The 18,045-nt window shown below is 43.1% G+C and overlaps 1 protein-coding gene across 2 annotated transcripts; it reads right to left on the bottom strand.

The window, feature by feature from the left end:
• Positions 1 to 4,943: 4,943 nt before the first annotated feature.
• On the bottom strand, positions 4,944 to 7,224 carry LOC131272536 (tetraspanin-2-like). Of its 2 annotated transcripts, none has more exons than XM_058274294.1 (5): positions 7,019 to 7,224; positions 6,746 to 6,940; positions 6,483 to 6,656; positions 6,205 to 6,423; positions 4,944 to 5,808 (listed from the first exon to the last, which is right to left on the bottom strand). In XM_058274294.1, exons 1-5 carry the CDS (start codon positions 7,082 to 7,084, stop codon positions 5,656 to 5,658), a joined length of 807 nt encoding a protein of 268 aa, XP_058130277.1. In that variant the 5' UTR covers positions 7,085 to 7,224; the 3' UTR covers positions 4,944 to 5,655. The 2 variants fall into 2 exon arrangements, with proteins under 2 accessions (XP_058130277.1, XP_058130278.1); XM_058274295.1 differs by having other exon boundaries at positions 6,746 to 6,961; positions 7,019 to 7,124.
• Positions 7,225 to 18,045: the final 10,821 nt, after the last annotated feature.

The following is an 18,045-nucleotide window of genomic DNA, read 5'->3' as shown; positions in this document are numbered from 1 at the left end:
GTCTCTTCACCTCCACCAGATCCTTATTCCTTTCCACTTTCGCTTCTTCACAAACACAAAGACACACATTACCCATCAAATCAGCTCGGTGTGTCTTCCTGGGGGGGGAAAAGGAAGTACATTGGAGCTGCGAGCTGGAGCGATTCACGTGAACTCGTGCGTTTCCCTCACAAGGCGCACCTTGATTGCCGTATGTGTTTGTTTGTCATTCCGTCCCAGGACACCGAGCTGTCATAAAGTATGTGACAAACGGGAGGAGAATTCTTCCGGATTAAAGTTTTGTTTGGTTGACTGACGGAAGCTTTCATTTAGTTTCCTCATCCAAGAACAGGTTGAGGAAGTTGATGTTTTAAATGTTGGAAAGCTTTCCCATTACTGTTGTTAATCTCTGATCGTTTTTAAAATCATACTAAATTTATCTGAATCTCTGCCATTCATGATGGTTCAATAAATAAAGCTGCCAGAAACAACACTCGTATATTTGCCAGAGCCGAGATTTGAGCAACTCCAACCAGTTCCCATTAGCTAGCACCGGTATTCCCGCGTAATTGTGTTGCCTACTGCGTTCATCCGATGATTTGGTTTGTTCGTTTTGCATCCTTTACGCAACCTTTTTTCCCCGTGCAATACGCTTTCAGACGATGCCACGCGGAAGGATCGTAAATATTTGATCAACTATTCGCCGAGCTTTCAATTCACTTGTGCGAGAAACGGACCGAAGCAAAATAGCTGCACCGGGGAAACGGGGTTTGTGGCCAGCATTTAGCAGCTGAAAGGTTGATGATAATTTCATTGGAACTTTTCGCTTCATTCCGACGGTGCTTCCCGGATCCTTTCGCCTATCGAATCATCGATCTCATCGGGACTCATTTCTCCGGTGCGCTTTTAAGAGCCAAACGGATCGACGAAAATCGAAAGCGAACGGTGAAAAGGCGTTTATTGCTTACCTTTTTGGATTTGGATTCAACTTCGTCCGACGTGGCCAACATGGCCCCGGGGTTTCTACTTCCAATGGGGGAAAATTAAATTAAAATGAGTTTTTTGTAGTTCCTTCTCCGAATCGGAGGTTAGTGGTTTTTTCGAGTGTAGTTTCTCGGTAGTTCCGTTTCCGTTTGGTTCGCTTTCCCAACATGCGCGATTCCTTCATACCGCTCATGCATTGCACAAGGGTAATTTAAACGAAGCACATCGGAAGTTTGAGAAACAAACGAGAGTGAAATAAAAAACTATTTAACAACTTTTCTTCGCTGAAAACAAAGTTAACAACATTCGAAAGCCGTACGAAAAACCAACACAAGCACACTCGAAACTTTCAGGCGAAATTCAATTTTCATTCCTCTGTTCCATGTTCATGTGATTTGCATCGTCCGGTGATAATTTGGTACTCCCGGGCACCAAATGGCCACCACCGCTGGCGGCGATTAGCCACCGTCCGGGGAAGCCCGTTCCAGCTGGTTCACTTCAAACTTTTTACCTCACGAAAAAAATGCTTTTGCGCCAAAACCAACCTTTACCGTCGCGAAGACCTTTTGCGAGAAGGTTTCGGCAGCGCGATAATTAATTCAGGGCTCCCCTCTGGTGCGAGGAGCGGGGAAATTCAATGAATGGAAAGTAATTTCGTTTCCACATTTCAATTCCCATGGAGCGCTTTCCCTTTTTCTCACGGCGCACCAAGTGGAAATTGGCGACATTTGAAAAATTGATTTATAACACAACGCTTGTGCTTTTGGGGAAGTTCATTATTCAAAAAACGAAAAAAATACGTTATAAACAGCATAAATGATTAAGTTGATGTTGGCTCGTTTGGAACCCAATTAAAGCCACTGTGCGGCGTGTGGTTATACGACTTTTTGCTAACAACCCTGAACAAAAACTGGTCGAAGGGATTTAGGCTATTCCCTTGAGCTCTCGAGTAGCGGAGAGAACCAGAGGAAATGGCTTCACTCCCACAAAATGAAGATAAAGATTAGCCCAACAGGCAAATCCTCTTTTCCCTGTAACAGGATTTTCCGTTTTTATTTCGCATGGAAACGCAGCTCTACATGTTGATTTATTTATCTGGTTGGTTCGAAATTAAGCACGCTTGAACGGATAAACCGCTCGCAAACAAAGTGCTAACAGAACACCGAACCTGCAGTTCATCATGTAAAAACCTCCTGGCCAGGGTATTTCATTTGGGAAACTAATAGACGAATTAAACCGAGGAACCGTACACACTGGTACATTCCCCAAAAGATTTCCCTTCAATCGCTCATCAGAAGCCACCGGGGACGGACAATTGCTAAGGTGTTTCCCGGATGAGGAAAGTTGAACACACGCGTTATCCTTTTCCAACGAAACGATATCCTGGCTTCTTTTCCGCTCACACACACGCAAACAAGAGCACAAATCCACTAACATCACGTATGCATTGCGGTCAGACGAGTCCTTTATCCCACAATCAGCAGCTATCCTTACCGACTTCTGTTCCCGTTTTTCCTGTTAGTAATACCTTTCTCTCGCTGTTGTTTGCACAAGGGCGAGGGTTTGGCAGCGAGGAGAGACGTTTCGAATGATGATTAAAATTTGTTCCCCCCCCCCCCCCCCCCCCCCCCCGGACCGACACACACACACCCACACACATAACACATTTTGCTTAAGCTTGAATCCTTCCCTGTGCAAACACCTGATACCTGGGGTTTGTTTGGCAAGTAGATCCTCCGGAGGGATAGTTGGCTTTTATTATTTTCCTCCGCAGCACTGGCTACCTTCTCTTCTACTGGTGGCATGCTTTCCCCGCGGCCAGAAGTCCATTGTGAACACAATTCTGTGTGTTGCTGTTGGCACAAACCCCCAATACAGACGATGGTTATGCTGATCGTGTTCCCTTCCAACCTGCACTCGTCAATGTATGAAAAATAGCATCGTCCTATGCTTGGGAAAAATGGATGCGAAAATGGACAAGCGCAAAAATGCGAACCTCTTTTGGTCCGCACGTTCCCTCGATGATCTGCCTCGAACCGAAAATGGCAACTTCAAGGGGCTTGACCGGCTTAAAGTGACTGGATTGGACTCGTCGTTGGTGCTCGGTTGTACATCGAATGTGAAGGTGAATGTTAATATGAAATTCAAATTACGTGTTTGAGAACATTAAACCCATCCAGCGGCGGCGATGGCGGAATGGTGACCACCCCCGGGCGAGTTTGTTGACCGACCCGAAACGCAAAAAGGACGCGTCAGTTGGATAATCGTAGCACATCAACATTCTAACGCCAACGCTAGGCTCAAGAGCGAAAGTTCCGGGCGATCCTTCCTGGCGAGCTGGCGTTCGCTGCATAAATTCCACAAATGAATCGTTCGCTGACCGCGCCGTCGTCGCCACTGGGGGAAAGGGAAAGTCCTGGGAATGTAAACATGGTTGGAATTTTTAATGACGCGCACCAACGTTACCCTCGACCGGCTGCATGCGCGCAGATGTTGACCGACGCCATTTTTTGGGGGGGAGGACGCAGAAGGAGAGTGCTACGAACCCGACACCGGGACGCGTTGGAATCCATAAAAGGATTATTATGTAATACCGTCTGCGTGGCGAACATGCTTCGGATGATCATATTTTTCACGCACTCCAGGGATAACACAAATGCAACAGAGGGTACAAATTTAACATAACATGGTTCTTTTTATCGTGAGTTAAGTGGTTTTAAGCCTCATTCACGAAATTCTTTTCCATTAGCTATTCATTTATCTGAACAAAAAATTTTTTAATAATCTATTGAAACATTAAGGTTACAAACGGGAGGTTACTCCGCCAAACGTCGAAAGGAATCAGTTTTATGATGCGCCGGCAACACATTAATCTATCACTTCATCAAGCCGCTAAATTCGCCCTGGAAGAATTCGCGTGAAAATAAACATTAAACTACGCTCTACCGGATAAAGGTGTACGCTGGTGCGTTTTTCCTTCCCGTTGTGGGAGCATGGAAATCCCCTTTAGGCGCTCCTTTGGTGACTGCATAATCTAATTTATGGGTCCATTTCGTTTGGCCCGATTTCGTGGCGATGTCAAAAGGATCGCAGCGAGGGTACAGAGGCAAGCGGACCGAAAGTCCCTGGATGAAGAAAATGGAGCCAAACGCTCGTAAAGGCTTTCGATAAAGGCCAACCGAGATTTACCCGTGACTCCGTATAGCAACAACAACAAAAAAACGGACATCAGTTTCATTGCGTTGGGCTGGTCTGGGCCGGGGTCGGCGCGAGGGTTTTCGGCTTAACGTCATTTTCTTTTCAACCCAACTCACTGTACGACGGTGCTCTAGGGAAAAATGATACGCCAACTTTACAGTTCGGTGTAAAAATACACCAAGAAAGTCCAAAATGAAACGAACACCCCTCCTAAACGAGGAAGCATGTCCGGATAAATTTTGCACCAAGCGTAACCTCGCAACGGGGAAAGACGACACCTCGGCAGGCGAACGATGAAGTAGGACAGTTAACGTGGGAACCCGATCCAGCGTGAACGAGGGACGCTTCTATGCAAGATAGCGATAAACTTTTAACGCTACTGGCAGGGATCCGTTGGAAGTAAATTGACTTGACAAGTGATACAAGCAAAGAACTCGTCGGATCTCGAATTCGTGTTTCGACATGCAGACAATATTATTTCAAGCCTGCAATGCGGATGACTACCTCGGAACAAAGCAGATGACATTGCCACATACTGGTAACATTACGATGGTAGAATTTCAAAAGCATCACAAATCTTAATCACCCAATAGGAAGATGCATGTTATTGCAGGACGGGAAGATACAAATCAACAACGAATACAATTGACACTTATCTCAATACACTTAACTAGAATATATTAACCCTCCCTTAGCTTAATGCACCCAAAAAACTACATTTAAATCAGTTTCGGATGTTTCAACATGTAAGAAGTTGTATCGAAAAAACTAACCACGTATCGTGTAAATTCATACAAAATAAATATTTATTCTTCTTACGCCGTTAAGAACACATGTACGTCAGGACATTTATCTACTTTGCAATGAGATTAATCGCTCGCTCGTTTTGTACGGAGAATGTGTTTTGTGGCTACGTCCACTATCTCATTTGAAATACCCGAAAGAAACCATTTGTTTTAAAATACAGTGGTAACAAACTACAGGCTGTAAAATTCAGCTGCACTACGACGTGATACGAGATTGGTGTACAATATATAATTATAAGTATACGATTAAATTTAAAATTCATGCGAGAACCTTCATTGTCTCATTTCTGTCATTGTTGTCGATGAATGTGTTTTGTTTTTTTTTTTTTGTTTTTTCTTAAGTAAATCCAGCTAGACAATGCACTAATTCTTTTCATTTTATAGGCATGCGTATGTCAACCTTCGTTCAATCAAATAAGCATATTCTGATTATCAAATATGTTGCTATATTTGGTTTGGGATTCCTCATTACGTCGACCACGCGGTCGTTGGGTCGATCGTTGGGTTAAAATTTATGATTATACTAATTCATTTCAATGGCAAAAGTAAGTATTTAACGTAAAATAAGCTTTGTCATGGCTAGTGTTATGTTATCGTATGAAAACAGATCTACGAATCGATTAGTAAATATACGAATATATGAATATGTACGTAGAAAAATGTGTTGCACGATCGTCGTTCGCTTCGTTTAGTGTTTATAGTTATCGTTCCTGCGTATAGCGCAGCAGAGTAAAAGGGAGAGTATCAGTGTCAGCAGCTCGATGGCCACAATCGCGGCCCCTACATAACAGATCAGTTTCACGTTTTCCTTTATTGCTTTCACCACTTTATCCATGCACCCCTAGAAAAACAGGTGGAGAGAAATTAAATTATAAAACAAGAAATCGACAAGGGATTAATAATTGAGAGCGAGACAGTGACGGCAGTTCATCTCAGTCCCACGTTCAACCAAGGCGTTACAGACATGAGTACTCCATGTAAGCAATCTTAGATCAAGGTACTATTTTTAGAACAATGTATTGCCCCAAGGCATAAAGCGATGAGGCCCCTGGTCACATATTTCTTCGATGAACATGTCCCATTGGAATAGGCGAGAAATGCCGAACCGATGCGAGATGACGTCTGCCACGCCGTTCAAAGCGGCACACATGTTCATGATAGGGCGTTACCAGAAGAGTAAACCCAAGATGTTCGCACGAACATGAACACTTATTCGTAAGAAAATAATTCTACTCACGTCCGAAAATATATGTGCATCTTCCGTTTTCGATGCCACGAGATGCATCTGTGTTGCTCTTTTGCATTCTTCCGAAGAGATATTGGGCACGCAGCATGTTTCCGGGACCTTGTAGTTCGACGGTTGATTGGAAATCTCGATGCTAGGTGTCGGACGCTCTACGTTATTAAAAGCACTGGACTTCCAATCATTTGGCCCTTCCGCACCACAACACTTGTACTGAATGAATAATTTGTATTATTATAGAATATTAGCAAGCCTAGCTTAGTGATGCATACGTGTTTTTGGAAGGCGTCCAATGTTTCCGTGCGCGTCGGAATGATGCCGTATTGGGTCTGCACCGCTTCTTTTACAGCCGAACGCACCACATTGTCCAACTTGTCGGAATTTTGAAACGCCCAGGCACCGGCAGCCAGCTCAGCCACGAGCACCATCAGCAGGCAACAGAAAAACTACGAAGAGGGTGGTGTACGGAAGAGCAAACCCCATTTCTTAATATTCATTTTCATTCAACATGGGCTACAAGATTGTTAACCATTACCGATGTAAGCATCCATTGAGATTCCTTAAATGCACCACAGCAGCCAAAAAATGCAACGACTAGCATCAGCCCACCAACGGCAAGAAAGATGTACAATGCAATCAAGTAGTGCGTTTCGTTTTGGGTAATGGAAATCAGGAAGGTGGGGTCGGAAAGCATCCAGATGGCCAGCGAAACGATCAGAAATCCGACAACCTACATCGAAACAATCCATTACTCCATATTTCATTACATTGAATGTCCAAAAGTAAGTATGATTGTTGGGATATTTACCCAAAACAATAAATTCACAAGCACCACAAGGTATTTCACCACTGAACAGCACCCTTTTATAGCCATTTCGATTTCCTTTTCTTTTCAAGGAAGTCACAAGCAGAAAACTACACAGGCAAACACTAGTGTTTCGGAAATATTTCGGATTATTATCACTACTCGCACAGCAAACGCCCTCGGTTTACAATTTGTTTTGCTTCTGAAAAAACGCGTCAACTTGGACAGCAAAAGCTGACGCTATTAGTCCTACCTGTTTATACCTGTGTGGTTCAAGACTCATCATGTCAGTTGTCATGTTGACAGCGAGACATGACCAAGATCAATCTTGTGACAACCTTGGTTGTTTGGCCGTTACATTACCACCACGTGCCACTTTGTAAATAAACTTTACGCATGTAGAAATAAATGCTACACAAAATAACCATTGAAAACATGCATTCATGTAATGCTTCACCCCTAGGCGGAGATATTGGAGTGTATTGTGTTTGTTCATTCAACACTTGTACTGCTTTTCCACTTCTCACTCCCACAAGATGTTGCTTTCCATGCTACGGTTGATAAGGAATTGGATTGCGCAGTGTTAGTTTAAAAACGGAATATTTGGAATACCTGTTTATTAATTTTACTGAAAGTTTGGAGCTTACAGTAAATTTGAAAAAAAATGAATTTAAAATTAAGAAAGTGAAAGCATTGTTTGAAAAAATGTATTGTTTGTCTGGTTGGTATAAATCTATTTATAATTTGATTCTGCACACAACCAGATCAGATTGAAAGATGCATTGCCAAAAAACTTTCCAGATGATTCAAATTTAAATACCAATTGTTAAAGCTATAAGCTGCTTCCTCATAGCTCAGATGATTCAATGTTCTTTTAGTTGTTTCTGAATGTCTTATCCCATTTCGTCGCATTAATCGCTTCTCATTGCGGAAGAATTGCTGTAATATATAAAACCGAAGAGTTACGAGCTTTTGAATGCTACAAACGTATCAATTATTTTATAATATTTGCATACTCATGCCCAAGAGATAATATCGAGAACCGTCGACGACCCGGAAACATGATAGAGCATGATGAAGAAAGCTATTCCCTCGTGTAGCGTTATTCATATCTCGTAAAGTTATTATAATTTCGTGCCACATGCTTCCGAATAATGTAATATGCTGCGCCATTTGTCCTCGCTCTCGCTCTACACTGGCAGGGACTTCCACTGTGACCAAACCGTGGAACCGTGGGGAGGAAAAAAAAAGATGACAACACGACGCGACGGCACACACACACAGAGCGCGTCGAATGCGAGATGTCGAGATGAATTATGATACAGCTTAATACAGCATAATCATTAGCATAAAAATGAAACCATCAGGGTGACACAGCGCCATCGAGCGCAAAATGATTTTGTGAAAATTCCCAAAGTGACATCAGGAGCAACATCGAGTCTCGTGCTGGAGTTTCCCGGTACCCCTTCCAATCGGGTCGGCGTCCACGTTCATTGAAAACGCGAGGCTCTTTCCGAGACTCTGAAAGCGATTTGTTCAGCAATTCCCAAAGCTCCCTAAGCAACGAAGAATTCCGCGAACCCTCGGAGGAACAATTTCACCCACCCGGACCAGTTCACTTTATCATAAAGCTATCACACGAACATGATATTGATGTAATCATTCTTCCGGGAGTCATATAAGCGAAGTCCCGGTTCAGTCGTTTGCAAATCCAATCGGAAGATCAATCGAAAGAGGAAGTTAATAAAGCCGCAAGTAGATTTTCGCTTGGCCAAATTGCACAACGATGAGTAAGGGAGCTTTGTTTAAATAGATGGCTTTGTTAACACAGTTTCATCACGATACATACGGCTGGCAACATCAATCACGAAAGGAAGTAAGAAAAATTGGATACCCCACCAATCGACCAAGAACATTAAGGAAAAGGATCTTATGATCGTTAAAATTCAGAAAACGTTTCCAGGATGCCCTCAAATTAATCTTAGGGCAAGATTTACTACAGGAAAAAAGAAGAAGAATGGATTTAGGCTGTGAAAAGTAGGCCATATACTAAAGACAGCTGTTTTAAGATTCAAAACTTTTCCTGTTCCAGCGATATAGCTAAGCGCATCCAGTAGACCTACTGCCGAAACGACGGACGATTCCTTTGTTTTACTGATGTTTACCGAGGTGGAAGGATTTGAGGTGATGTCTTGTGGGCATCTTTTGGGTCACTTCCGAACATGCCCTTTTGAACCGTCAATGGGGAAACTTTGGCACCGACGGCAACCGACGAACGAAATGGCTGCGTCGTCCGCCAGTTCAACACACAAAAGCAACAAACAGATTCAAAGATGAAACGGAAAGTTGAACGAAAGGCTTTTCGGTACAGACATGAAACAAAAAGAACGATGGGTGAACCCTTGTTAACAATTCATTTATATGTTCGTATCTGCGCTTCTCTTTTGAAATCCGGTTATTATGTACCGGAATGTTTTTCAGGTCACGTGGATCGATAGAGCGATGCTGTTCCTCAAACAAATATTGATCTGTTTTCTGAATATGTTTGCTTGTTCACTGAATCTTGCAAAGGATTATTTGGGTGGCTTCTTTGAACAGCTTGTAGAAAAAAAATTAACAAGCGAATGAAATTAAATTCTGTTATTTTCATTAAATTAAAATATATTGTTCTTAGACGACTAATTCCTCGAAGACTGATCCTATTAAACCTTCCTCAGTCTTGATGCAGAAGGCGAACCGGGAGTGATGCATTCTGTCACGTTATCCCTATTTTACTGGCTTGCTCTGATTTTCGAGGCGAAACGAAACCGAAGCTAATCATTCATATCGATCGTTCTGCAGTGCCATTCTTTCTGGCGGTGATTAATTTTCCCGCCTTTGCCCAAGGATAGACGAGGCGAAGAAATGACTAACGCCAACCCTGAGCGGCAAGAAAAACGATTGGTGTGTCGCGTTTGTGTTTTTTCTCGCCGAGCACAACGCTAAAGGTAAAGCCGGCAAGCAGGCTTGATAAGTTGAACTCATCATAAATATTCATCAGCGTTTTGACCGGATTTTCCATGTGGCACCGGCTCCTCGTTCGTCGTTGGATCGTTCGCCCGGGGCACGCTCGTGACTGTAAAAAGCCTCCAAACGATTTCGACGCCGCAGGCAGAAGGAAGACAACTTCACTCGAAAGAATGACTAATTAAGCTTGCCCACAAAACGACACTACTCCAGGTGTTTCCTGCTGTGCGGAGGAGGGCGCATCATGCCATCGGCTGCCAGTGAGGGGGAGGGGGTCCTTACCGAAGATATTCCCGCTCGGAAATTCCAGCAGAAGTTGTGAGCCAAACTTCCAAGCACAGAGTAAGACAAAAAATATGCTGGATGATTTATGAAGCCTTACACGGATGATGGATCAATGATGAATGTGGGAGGAGATTGGAGAAAGTGGCGGGAACAACTTTTCCGATTCAAAAGTGACTAAAGCTTTCCTTCCTTCTGCCATTAGAAGGTGTGGGAGGAGGTAATCTTATCGGCTGTGATGGCGGAAAAACTTTTACTAACGAAGGTTATATCTCATTTGATAAGGTTGATCACAAGAAATCCAATTGAACTTCGGAAATTTCGAGCGGTTTTTTCAGTAACCTTCTTTTGAGAACGAATATAGAAAATAGGCTAGAGTATAATTGTTAATTTGTAATAAATTTCGTTTGTCTAAAATCGCGTACAAAGTCTCCATTGTCAAATTATCACAATAATACCAAGGAGCATCTGTAGCTAGTGTTCAGTGAATGGTCAGATAAAAGCATCTAAGTTGAAAATCTTTAGTTACTGTCTTCTACGTCAAAAGTTGAAGAAAACTTAAGAAAAGAATAATCCTGCTCTTACAAAAACCATCTTAATTTTAACGTTCAGCAAGGGAGATAGGTTCAGGGGTGTACTTTCATAAGCCATCATAAATTTCCAATGCAAAAGAATATAATGTTTCCAGAACGGATTGATTGCATGCAAACCCATCAACCTTTCTTCACTTAGAGGTTACCGGTGCATCGGTCGACAAAGAAACGTCACCTGGCCACAGAAACGACCAAATGATACGTGAGCGGTTTACTATTCCGTTCCAGTGCACCGGATTTAGCAGTTTTTTCACGTCAAAAAGTCCATCCCTGCCAGATGACCGCACTGCGGATCATCCGTTTGTCAAAAAGCTTTCGCTGAGCGAAGGAAAAACGACCGTGGAAAAGAAATACACTTTTTGGTGTGGGTTACCTGCACAAAGCAGCAACAAGATTGATAGAGTCCCTACGCCACAGGAAGACGAGATTTACCATGGAGTATCAATGTCCGTGAGTCCGCTCGAGTGCAGCACAAATCGTTTGTCAAGGTGCGCCACGTTGAGAACGTTATTTATAACCAGATGGTATGGAATTGCTTACTATTGTGCTTCGTTTTGAATTTACCCAAAAAACAAAAATTCTTATAACTCGGTCAAAGTTTCAGAGAATATCCTAGAGCTATTACATTTTGAATTTGTGATGAAAAATTGAAGCAATTTAAAATGGGAACACTGTAATGTCGGAAACGTTGAGAAGAAAGACGTTGCTAGGCTCTTGGGAGCTTTTTACAGGACCTTGGAGTCCTACCACCTATCTAAAAATAAGCTTAGACACATTCCTGACACATCCTGCTCAATTAACGTGATCCTAATTCATCGCCACCCTTTTAACGCGGGAGCTGTTACATGGCGTTACAAGCAAGTACTTGAAATCCACCGTTGTTCCATCAAGTACCTTCTTATAAAACATCGTCACTTTAACACGTTAAAATCCTTGTTGAGCGCAAACTAAACGTGACAGTGCAGATTGAATCAATTTTCATTATGTTCGTCGCAAACAAAATGGAATTTACTGAGAAAGAAATGAAAAGACTACAAGCTTTCTTTAAAATTAAATTACTGTCAAAAGTGGAGATAACGTCAAATCGTTATGCACTAAAACTAAAGCTTTTATTACTTATATAATTTTCTGTGGAAATATGTGATATTGTCAACAAGTTTATTTACAACAATATACTTCCAGTACTTTTTACAAGAAATTGAAGCAAAATGTTAACACTTTCACGCGGTCATAGAATACGTCCATCATAAGCCACGTTTCACTCAAAATGCGCTCGTTCTAGTTCACGGAACACGATATCTGACGATCCTACATGACAGGGCTATGAAAAAACAAAACCCAGTCCCGTACGGGGTAGATGTTATGTACTTTGCACCGAATCGAAAACAAACCACCAGGCATACCGCAACGGTTAAGCTCGCCCAGATTTACGCCGAACCGGAAAGAAGCGTCCCAATTAGCTTCTGCGCGTACCGTCTTCATCTTGCCCCCGAGTAAATGAGACGTCCACAGCAGACCCAGGGAAAGTCGCTGAACCCAGCGTTCAGGCACCTTTTCTCGGCGTAGGTTTCCCGGTTTGCAGCGTAATAACGATAGCGCTCATTAGCAGCACCCCGGCTGAAATGGGACCCGGGTTTGTGTGTGTGTTTGTGACGGGCTAGGGGGGATGGCGGCAGAGAAGCGGGAAGGGGTTGTTTGTAAACCGTGTTGATGGGGATGCTGGGAGAGATAGTTTTTAAGTTGCTGCTCTATTATTCCACCTCGTTCGGAAGCGGTTTTGCTTTCACTTCAGGCCACAGTAAAATCGACCCGAAGCGTTATCCTTGTGCAGTTGGAAAGCAAAAGCAAAAACAAAAGCTTGCCCACTACGGCGGGATGCCACCGGAAGGAACGGTATGCAACTGTCACCTGCAGGCAGTTCCTGGGTCAGTGCACACAGCACAAACACGGTCCAGAAGGATGCTTACACAAAAACACACAGACAGTTTCACTCGAGTTCGAATGAACAAGTGAGAGACGATCAGGAGCAGCCAAGCATTCTTAGCATGTTTAATTAAAAATTGTGCTCTTTGCATTTTCCTCACCACTATTCTTTTTCTAATTATTCTTCTTCTTCTTCTTTCATCAATCAGATTTTTCATATTGAACTCTCCTTGCTTTAAAGTATCATTCGTTTCATACTTGTTTACTCTACTTAAACCGTCAAGTATGCTATTCGGTATGTGTATGGAATTCAGCATCGTTATTTATTCTCAACGTTTGAAGAGAAAGAAAGAACTTGTGAGGAATTCCCCGCCATCTTTCAGGGAAAAAATAAACCTTAAAATACCTGCTGCATTCCATTGCAAACAACACGGGTGGTGCAATTCAATTAATTCTCCCATAAATTCCAATACCAAGGTGATAAATCTCCAAGCAAATTTAAAATCCACTCTAGCGTAACTGCAGAAGCTCTGGCAATTTGTTTTTTTCTTTAGTTATTCTTCTTCGCTATTGATGGCGAGCTAAATGCACTCGTCGTATGCTGCACCCAAGCTGCTCCGTTTCGTGTGCCTGTTTATTCACATCTCTTTGACCACATTCGCATTTTTCCCAGCCCGTATGCGCCCATTTGCTTCTCTTAGCCAACCCATTAGGCCACGTCTTTTGTCGATGGCTGTGATTTCGAACCGAGGCTTAGGTGGTTTCTGGTTCCTCGCCTCCTATGATGTCCCATGGGAAAACCACCAACCGAACCCCGTACGCCTATCAAAAGAGTCGCCTATCGATTTCGGAACAGCCCGCCGGTGTTATTTGCCAAGCAATCGAAGGATATACAAACGACTCCGGATACGCTGGACAGGTGCAAACAAGGACGAGGGATGGGGGAAAAAAACGGAGGGAAAAAATGGCAAACGATGCCAAATTAGGGATACAACACGCGAACGTGAAAGGATGCAAAAGAAGAATCAGAGCGAACAAATTGTTGAGATAGTACCGAAGGCCTTCTTTTTTTCAATTTTGTGAGTATGTGTGCTTGTGTGTGTGTTCTGCAGGTTGCGGGCCAGATTCTGCCCGGATGCGGAAAGTTCAAAGCGTATCCCGGGCGAGATGCTGGGAATCCAGAACCGGGCGGCGTAAAGACGGGTGCTGTACGTAGTATCGAATATCATCAACGAGTATAATCGCATATTCTCTGTCCGGAAATAAAAGAAAAACTCCACACAACGCAGGCAGGAATGGCAGGCAGGATAATAAAAGAAAAATCCGAGCGACTCTTTTTCCGCATCAGCACCGCACTAACGGATAAAATCAAATAAAAGAACTGATAGAAATTCATGAGACTATCGTTAGATGGCTATCGGGTGCGCGTTCGTATTGTGTACGGAACCGCTGGAAACCGAAATCCTAGGCCCAGTGGGAATTTCATGCTTTTTCCATACTGATTTGGACATTCTTTCTTCCTTTTTCTCGCATTCTAATACATAAAAACTCCCGCTAAACTTCCGGTAAAAATGTGTAGACTGCATTTAGATTTCCACGCTTGCTGCGTGGAGATCGAAACCAAACTTAAATACACTAGGCGTTTGTTCACTTCATATTGCCTTATCTGTAGACTTCTTCAACAGAGTCAATTTAAAAATGCTTTAAAAATTATATATTATTTTGAGAATTCATCTTGGTAAAACACGATGTTATACTTCTTCAATTCTTCAACGACTATATTATCTATCGATTTGTTGTTCGAGGAAAACAACATCTTGAATTTTATAAAAAGATGCTGCCAATAACTATACAACATACTTTAACACAGCAATCTCAACCAATCTTGCAAAACACATTCTTTTCGCCGCAAACAAACCACCTACTTCCCGATCCCAACGGTACGATAGAACAATCCCTCAAAACCAAACGAAATTCTTCTCCAACCGAATACCGGTTCCTGAACGACGTTCGCAGCTCGTAATGAATGGGTTGCAACATAATCCACAATCATCCTCAGCCAAACAAACAGCCCGTTTCATTATCATTATATCTCCCCGTTGGGATGGTTTTCCTTTCGTTCCGTTCTCCCGCCTTTCCGCCAGCAGGACTCATTTCTATTTATCGCGTATCATGTTTATCTCGTTTGCTCGATGCCATTTTCCACCGGCGAACAATAACACGCTCCGCAACAACAACTATAATTCAAACAAACAACAAAAGCGGCCAAAAGGAAATGGGGGGGAAAAAAACCAGTTGGCAGAAACGAAGGAAAATCTTTCTCCAGCCGCCTCGAGGGTTTTTCTTCTCGCCCGCACGATGCCAAAGGTGGTTTATTATGTGTGTCTTCCAATCGACCTTTTCGTTCGTCCTTTCGTTAAAATGGCAGCTCCTGCGGACGTGTGTGCTGCTGGCGGGGACACGGGCGTGTGTGTGTGTGTGTGCTTGTGTGCAAACGCCATTCGTTACCCGACCCGCTTTGTGTCGTCTCGACAGCGAAATGGCGACAAAATGCTACTTTTAAGACCACGCGCACCGAATGTGACAAGCATCTCATAATCATTTTCGTCCACGTGCCTCCATTCTTTGCCTCCTTCCCTGCGGGTTTCTGCTCCATTTTGTGACACACATACGACGTCGTCGTGGGAGAATGAAAACGATCGTGGTATTAGCGTCCTTGGCGCTGACTGTTTGTTTATTTTTTCCCTTTTGTTGATGGTCGTTCAGTCAGCCCGAAAACCTGGCTCATGTTGTAAAACCGTGATCTTTTCTCATCAAAAGGCATCAATTTCACACCTCACCACCCCTGCCGTACCCTTCGCCCCGAGTGTAATTCTAGGATTAAATCAACAACGTTTTACTTCTGCCGACTGCTCGGGAACGTCGTTTGCCGATTTGTTGTTTGCGCCGGTAGAGTGGAGGAGAAATTTGCCAACCATGGCCTCCCGCACGTCATCGCCCGAGAAAGACAGAGAGGCAGACGAACGTTTGTCAAAAGGCTTAGAAGAATTTTCAAAATCTCACCACTCAGTCATCGGGGTGCCATCTGGACTCGTCCGGCGATCGATCCAGCCAGGTCTTCTAGCAGCAAGTGAGCTGCTAAATCCTTACCAGCGATACGCTTTTACAAACTGCTAGGCGTTAAAATCCATCAGTAACGGAAGACGTGTCGGGATCACTCCGTTCTCTCAACACCCCCCGGATGATGAACGAGGTTTACCGAAAGGCTCAAACGCTCACACGCACAACGTATCGCCGGCCATCGCCATATCGTTTGGGAGGAACGTGAAGATGATCCATCCGATGGCCAAACGAACCGAGAAGCGCTGGTGTAAAGTGTCTTATGTACAAACACGAGGAAAAAAACTGGAGCCGTTTCAAGCGCCTTCGACGATCCATTGAGCGAATCCGGCGCCATTTTGGAGTTTTGGTCATTTACTTTAATGTGTTTATCCCTTAAATCCCGCACTTTTCAACCAACTCCAAAGCAAACAAATTTTAACCTCCGACCACAGTTATGGAGCGCGCTCGGTTCCGTTCAACAAACCACGAACGTGACGTGCGGAATTCACGTTACATTTAACCGAACCAACTACCGGCACAAATGGCAGGACGAGGGCAAGAAAAAGCAACACCAAGTCGACCAAGTCAAAGCTCGCTTTTCGGCACAGCTTGCTGAGGTGCCCGCTTTTCAACCCACCGCCATAAGGTAATGCGAGGTGAACGTTCTGAAGGTCAGGACCATGGTGGCAATAATTATAAATCATTTCTTTTTCGCTCCCGTTCGAAGAACGAAAGCACGAACCGCCGCAAATCGGTAAAAGAGTAGCTCCTGTTTACATTTACCTCCGATGGCTGTAACGGTTTTCTCTTCTTGCCTTTGGGGGGTTTGTTATTTTATGCTTCAATTTGTATGCCTCGATACACACGCACGCACGATAAGCCAACGGGCGAGTAGGAATTGAATTTTGATGGTGTTACTTTATTTACCACATTTTAAGAGAAGAGAAAACGTTTTCAACTGGCTCAGGATATACGAAATGGAAGTCTGATTTCCTATACATCAAGTTATTAAGAGTAAAAAGAAAACACTTTTCATACAGTTGATATTTCCTCACTATGTTAACCTAATAATTGAATCTGACAAAGCAACAGCTTCAAAACAGATTTTAAGGAAATCCAAAAATAGATCTTTTTATCCCATTTCATTATCAATTCTTACTTGAAATTAAAATACAAGAACAAATCAGATTACTTCCACCGTTCCTTTTTATGTTTGCTCACGTGTTTTCTTTCTCTTCAAAAGGCAGTGACGTGTTTTTATTTATTTAGTTTCTACCTTATTCTCTTTCCACATTTTTTTAAAATATTAAAAAATTGTTTTACGTACTTTTAATAAAATATTTCTCTCCTTTGCACGATCGCATGGCAAGATTTATTAAAAGACGTGTTTCATCTTTCCGCCGCTTCGTTCAATAGAGCTCGGTTCGGAGTGAACCGTCTTTCAAGCCTTCTGAGAAACCAAACCCCGGATCTTGTACCGTGTGATTAGCTTAACCGAGGACTCTTTGAACCTATCTTCCTTGAGTGCAGGATGAGACATGGCAAATGTTCATTAGCAAGTGTCTCGGCTTACCGTCTTATTTTCTTTTTACGTGCACAACATCAAGCTTACAGGAAATAGCTAAGAGTATGGTTAATTAATTACAACGCAAAATCCATCAGTTCCGGTTCGCATTCACGTGGACAGGAAATGATGGGCCTTTTTCCTTTCATCTCGTTCATTACAGGGTTCCTTCTTCCGGCATTGTTCTCAACGTGAGCCGGACCTACGGTTGGTGACACAATCAAATGGATGGATGTCAAGGCACATTTTCTCGCTATTTAGCGCAAGATGCCGTGATAAGAAGGAGCTAAAATACTTTGCGGAGTCATCAATATTCAACCAATTTGAAATGTTTCTTCCTCAAACATGCGTATAAGAGGAAAGATATGAAGCTTCCTGCTTTTCCGATTAAACCAGGTCGCAACTAATCCAGCTAAACGTTGCCATATCCGGCGAAAGGTTTCTTCCTGTTACCTCGAAGATTGCAATATTCATCTAAAGCGGATGCCACATAGGAAGATAAAGAATCGAAGGTAGTAGAACACCCCATGCGGAACCGGAAATTGAAGCCTCGTCGGTGC

This window comes from Anopheles coustani, chromosome 3, assembly GCF_943734705.1.
Source record: "Anopheles coustani chromosome 3, idAnoCousDA_361_x.2, whole genome shotgun sequence".
In the NCBI taxonomy this organism is placed as follows: Eukaryota; Metazoa; Arthropoda; class Insecta; order Diptera; family Culicidae; genus Anopheles; species Anopheles coustani.
The sequence above is the reverse complement of the archived record's forward strand: the minus strand, read 5'-3'. Positions and strand labels throughout refer to the sequence as shown.

Bases quoted from the DNA above. Each gene is read 5' to 3' on its own strand.
- LOC131272536 (XM_058274294.1), bottom strand. From the start codon at position 7,084: ATGGCTATAAAAGGGTGCTGTTCAGTGGTGAAATACCTTGTGGTGCTT. The intron at 6,941-7,018 runs GTAAATATCCCA...GTTTCGATGTAG, and splicing joins TTGTGAATTTATTGTTTTGG to GTTGTCGGATTTCTGATCGT. The intron at 6,424-6,482 runs GTATGCATCACT...TTATTCATTCAG, and splicing joins TGGACGCCTTCCAAAAACAC to TACAAGTGTTGTGGTGCGGA.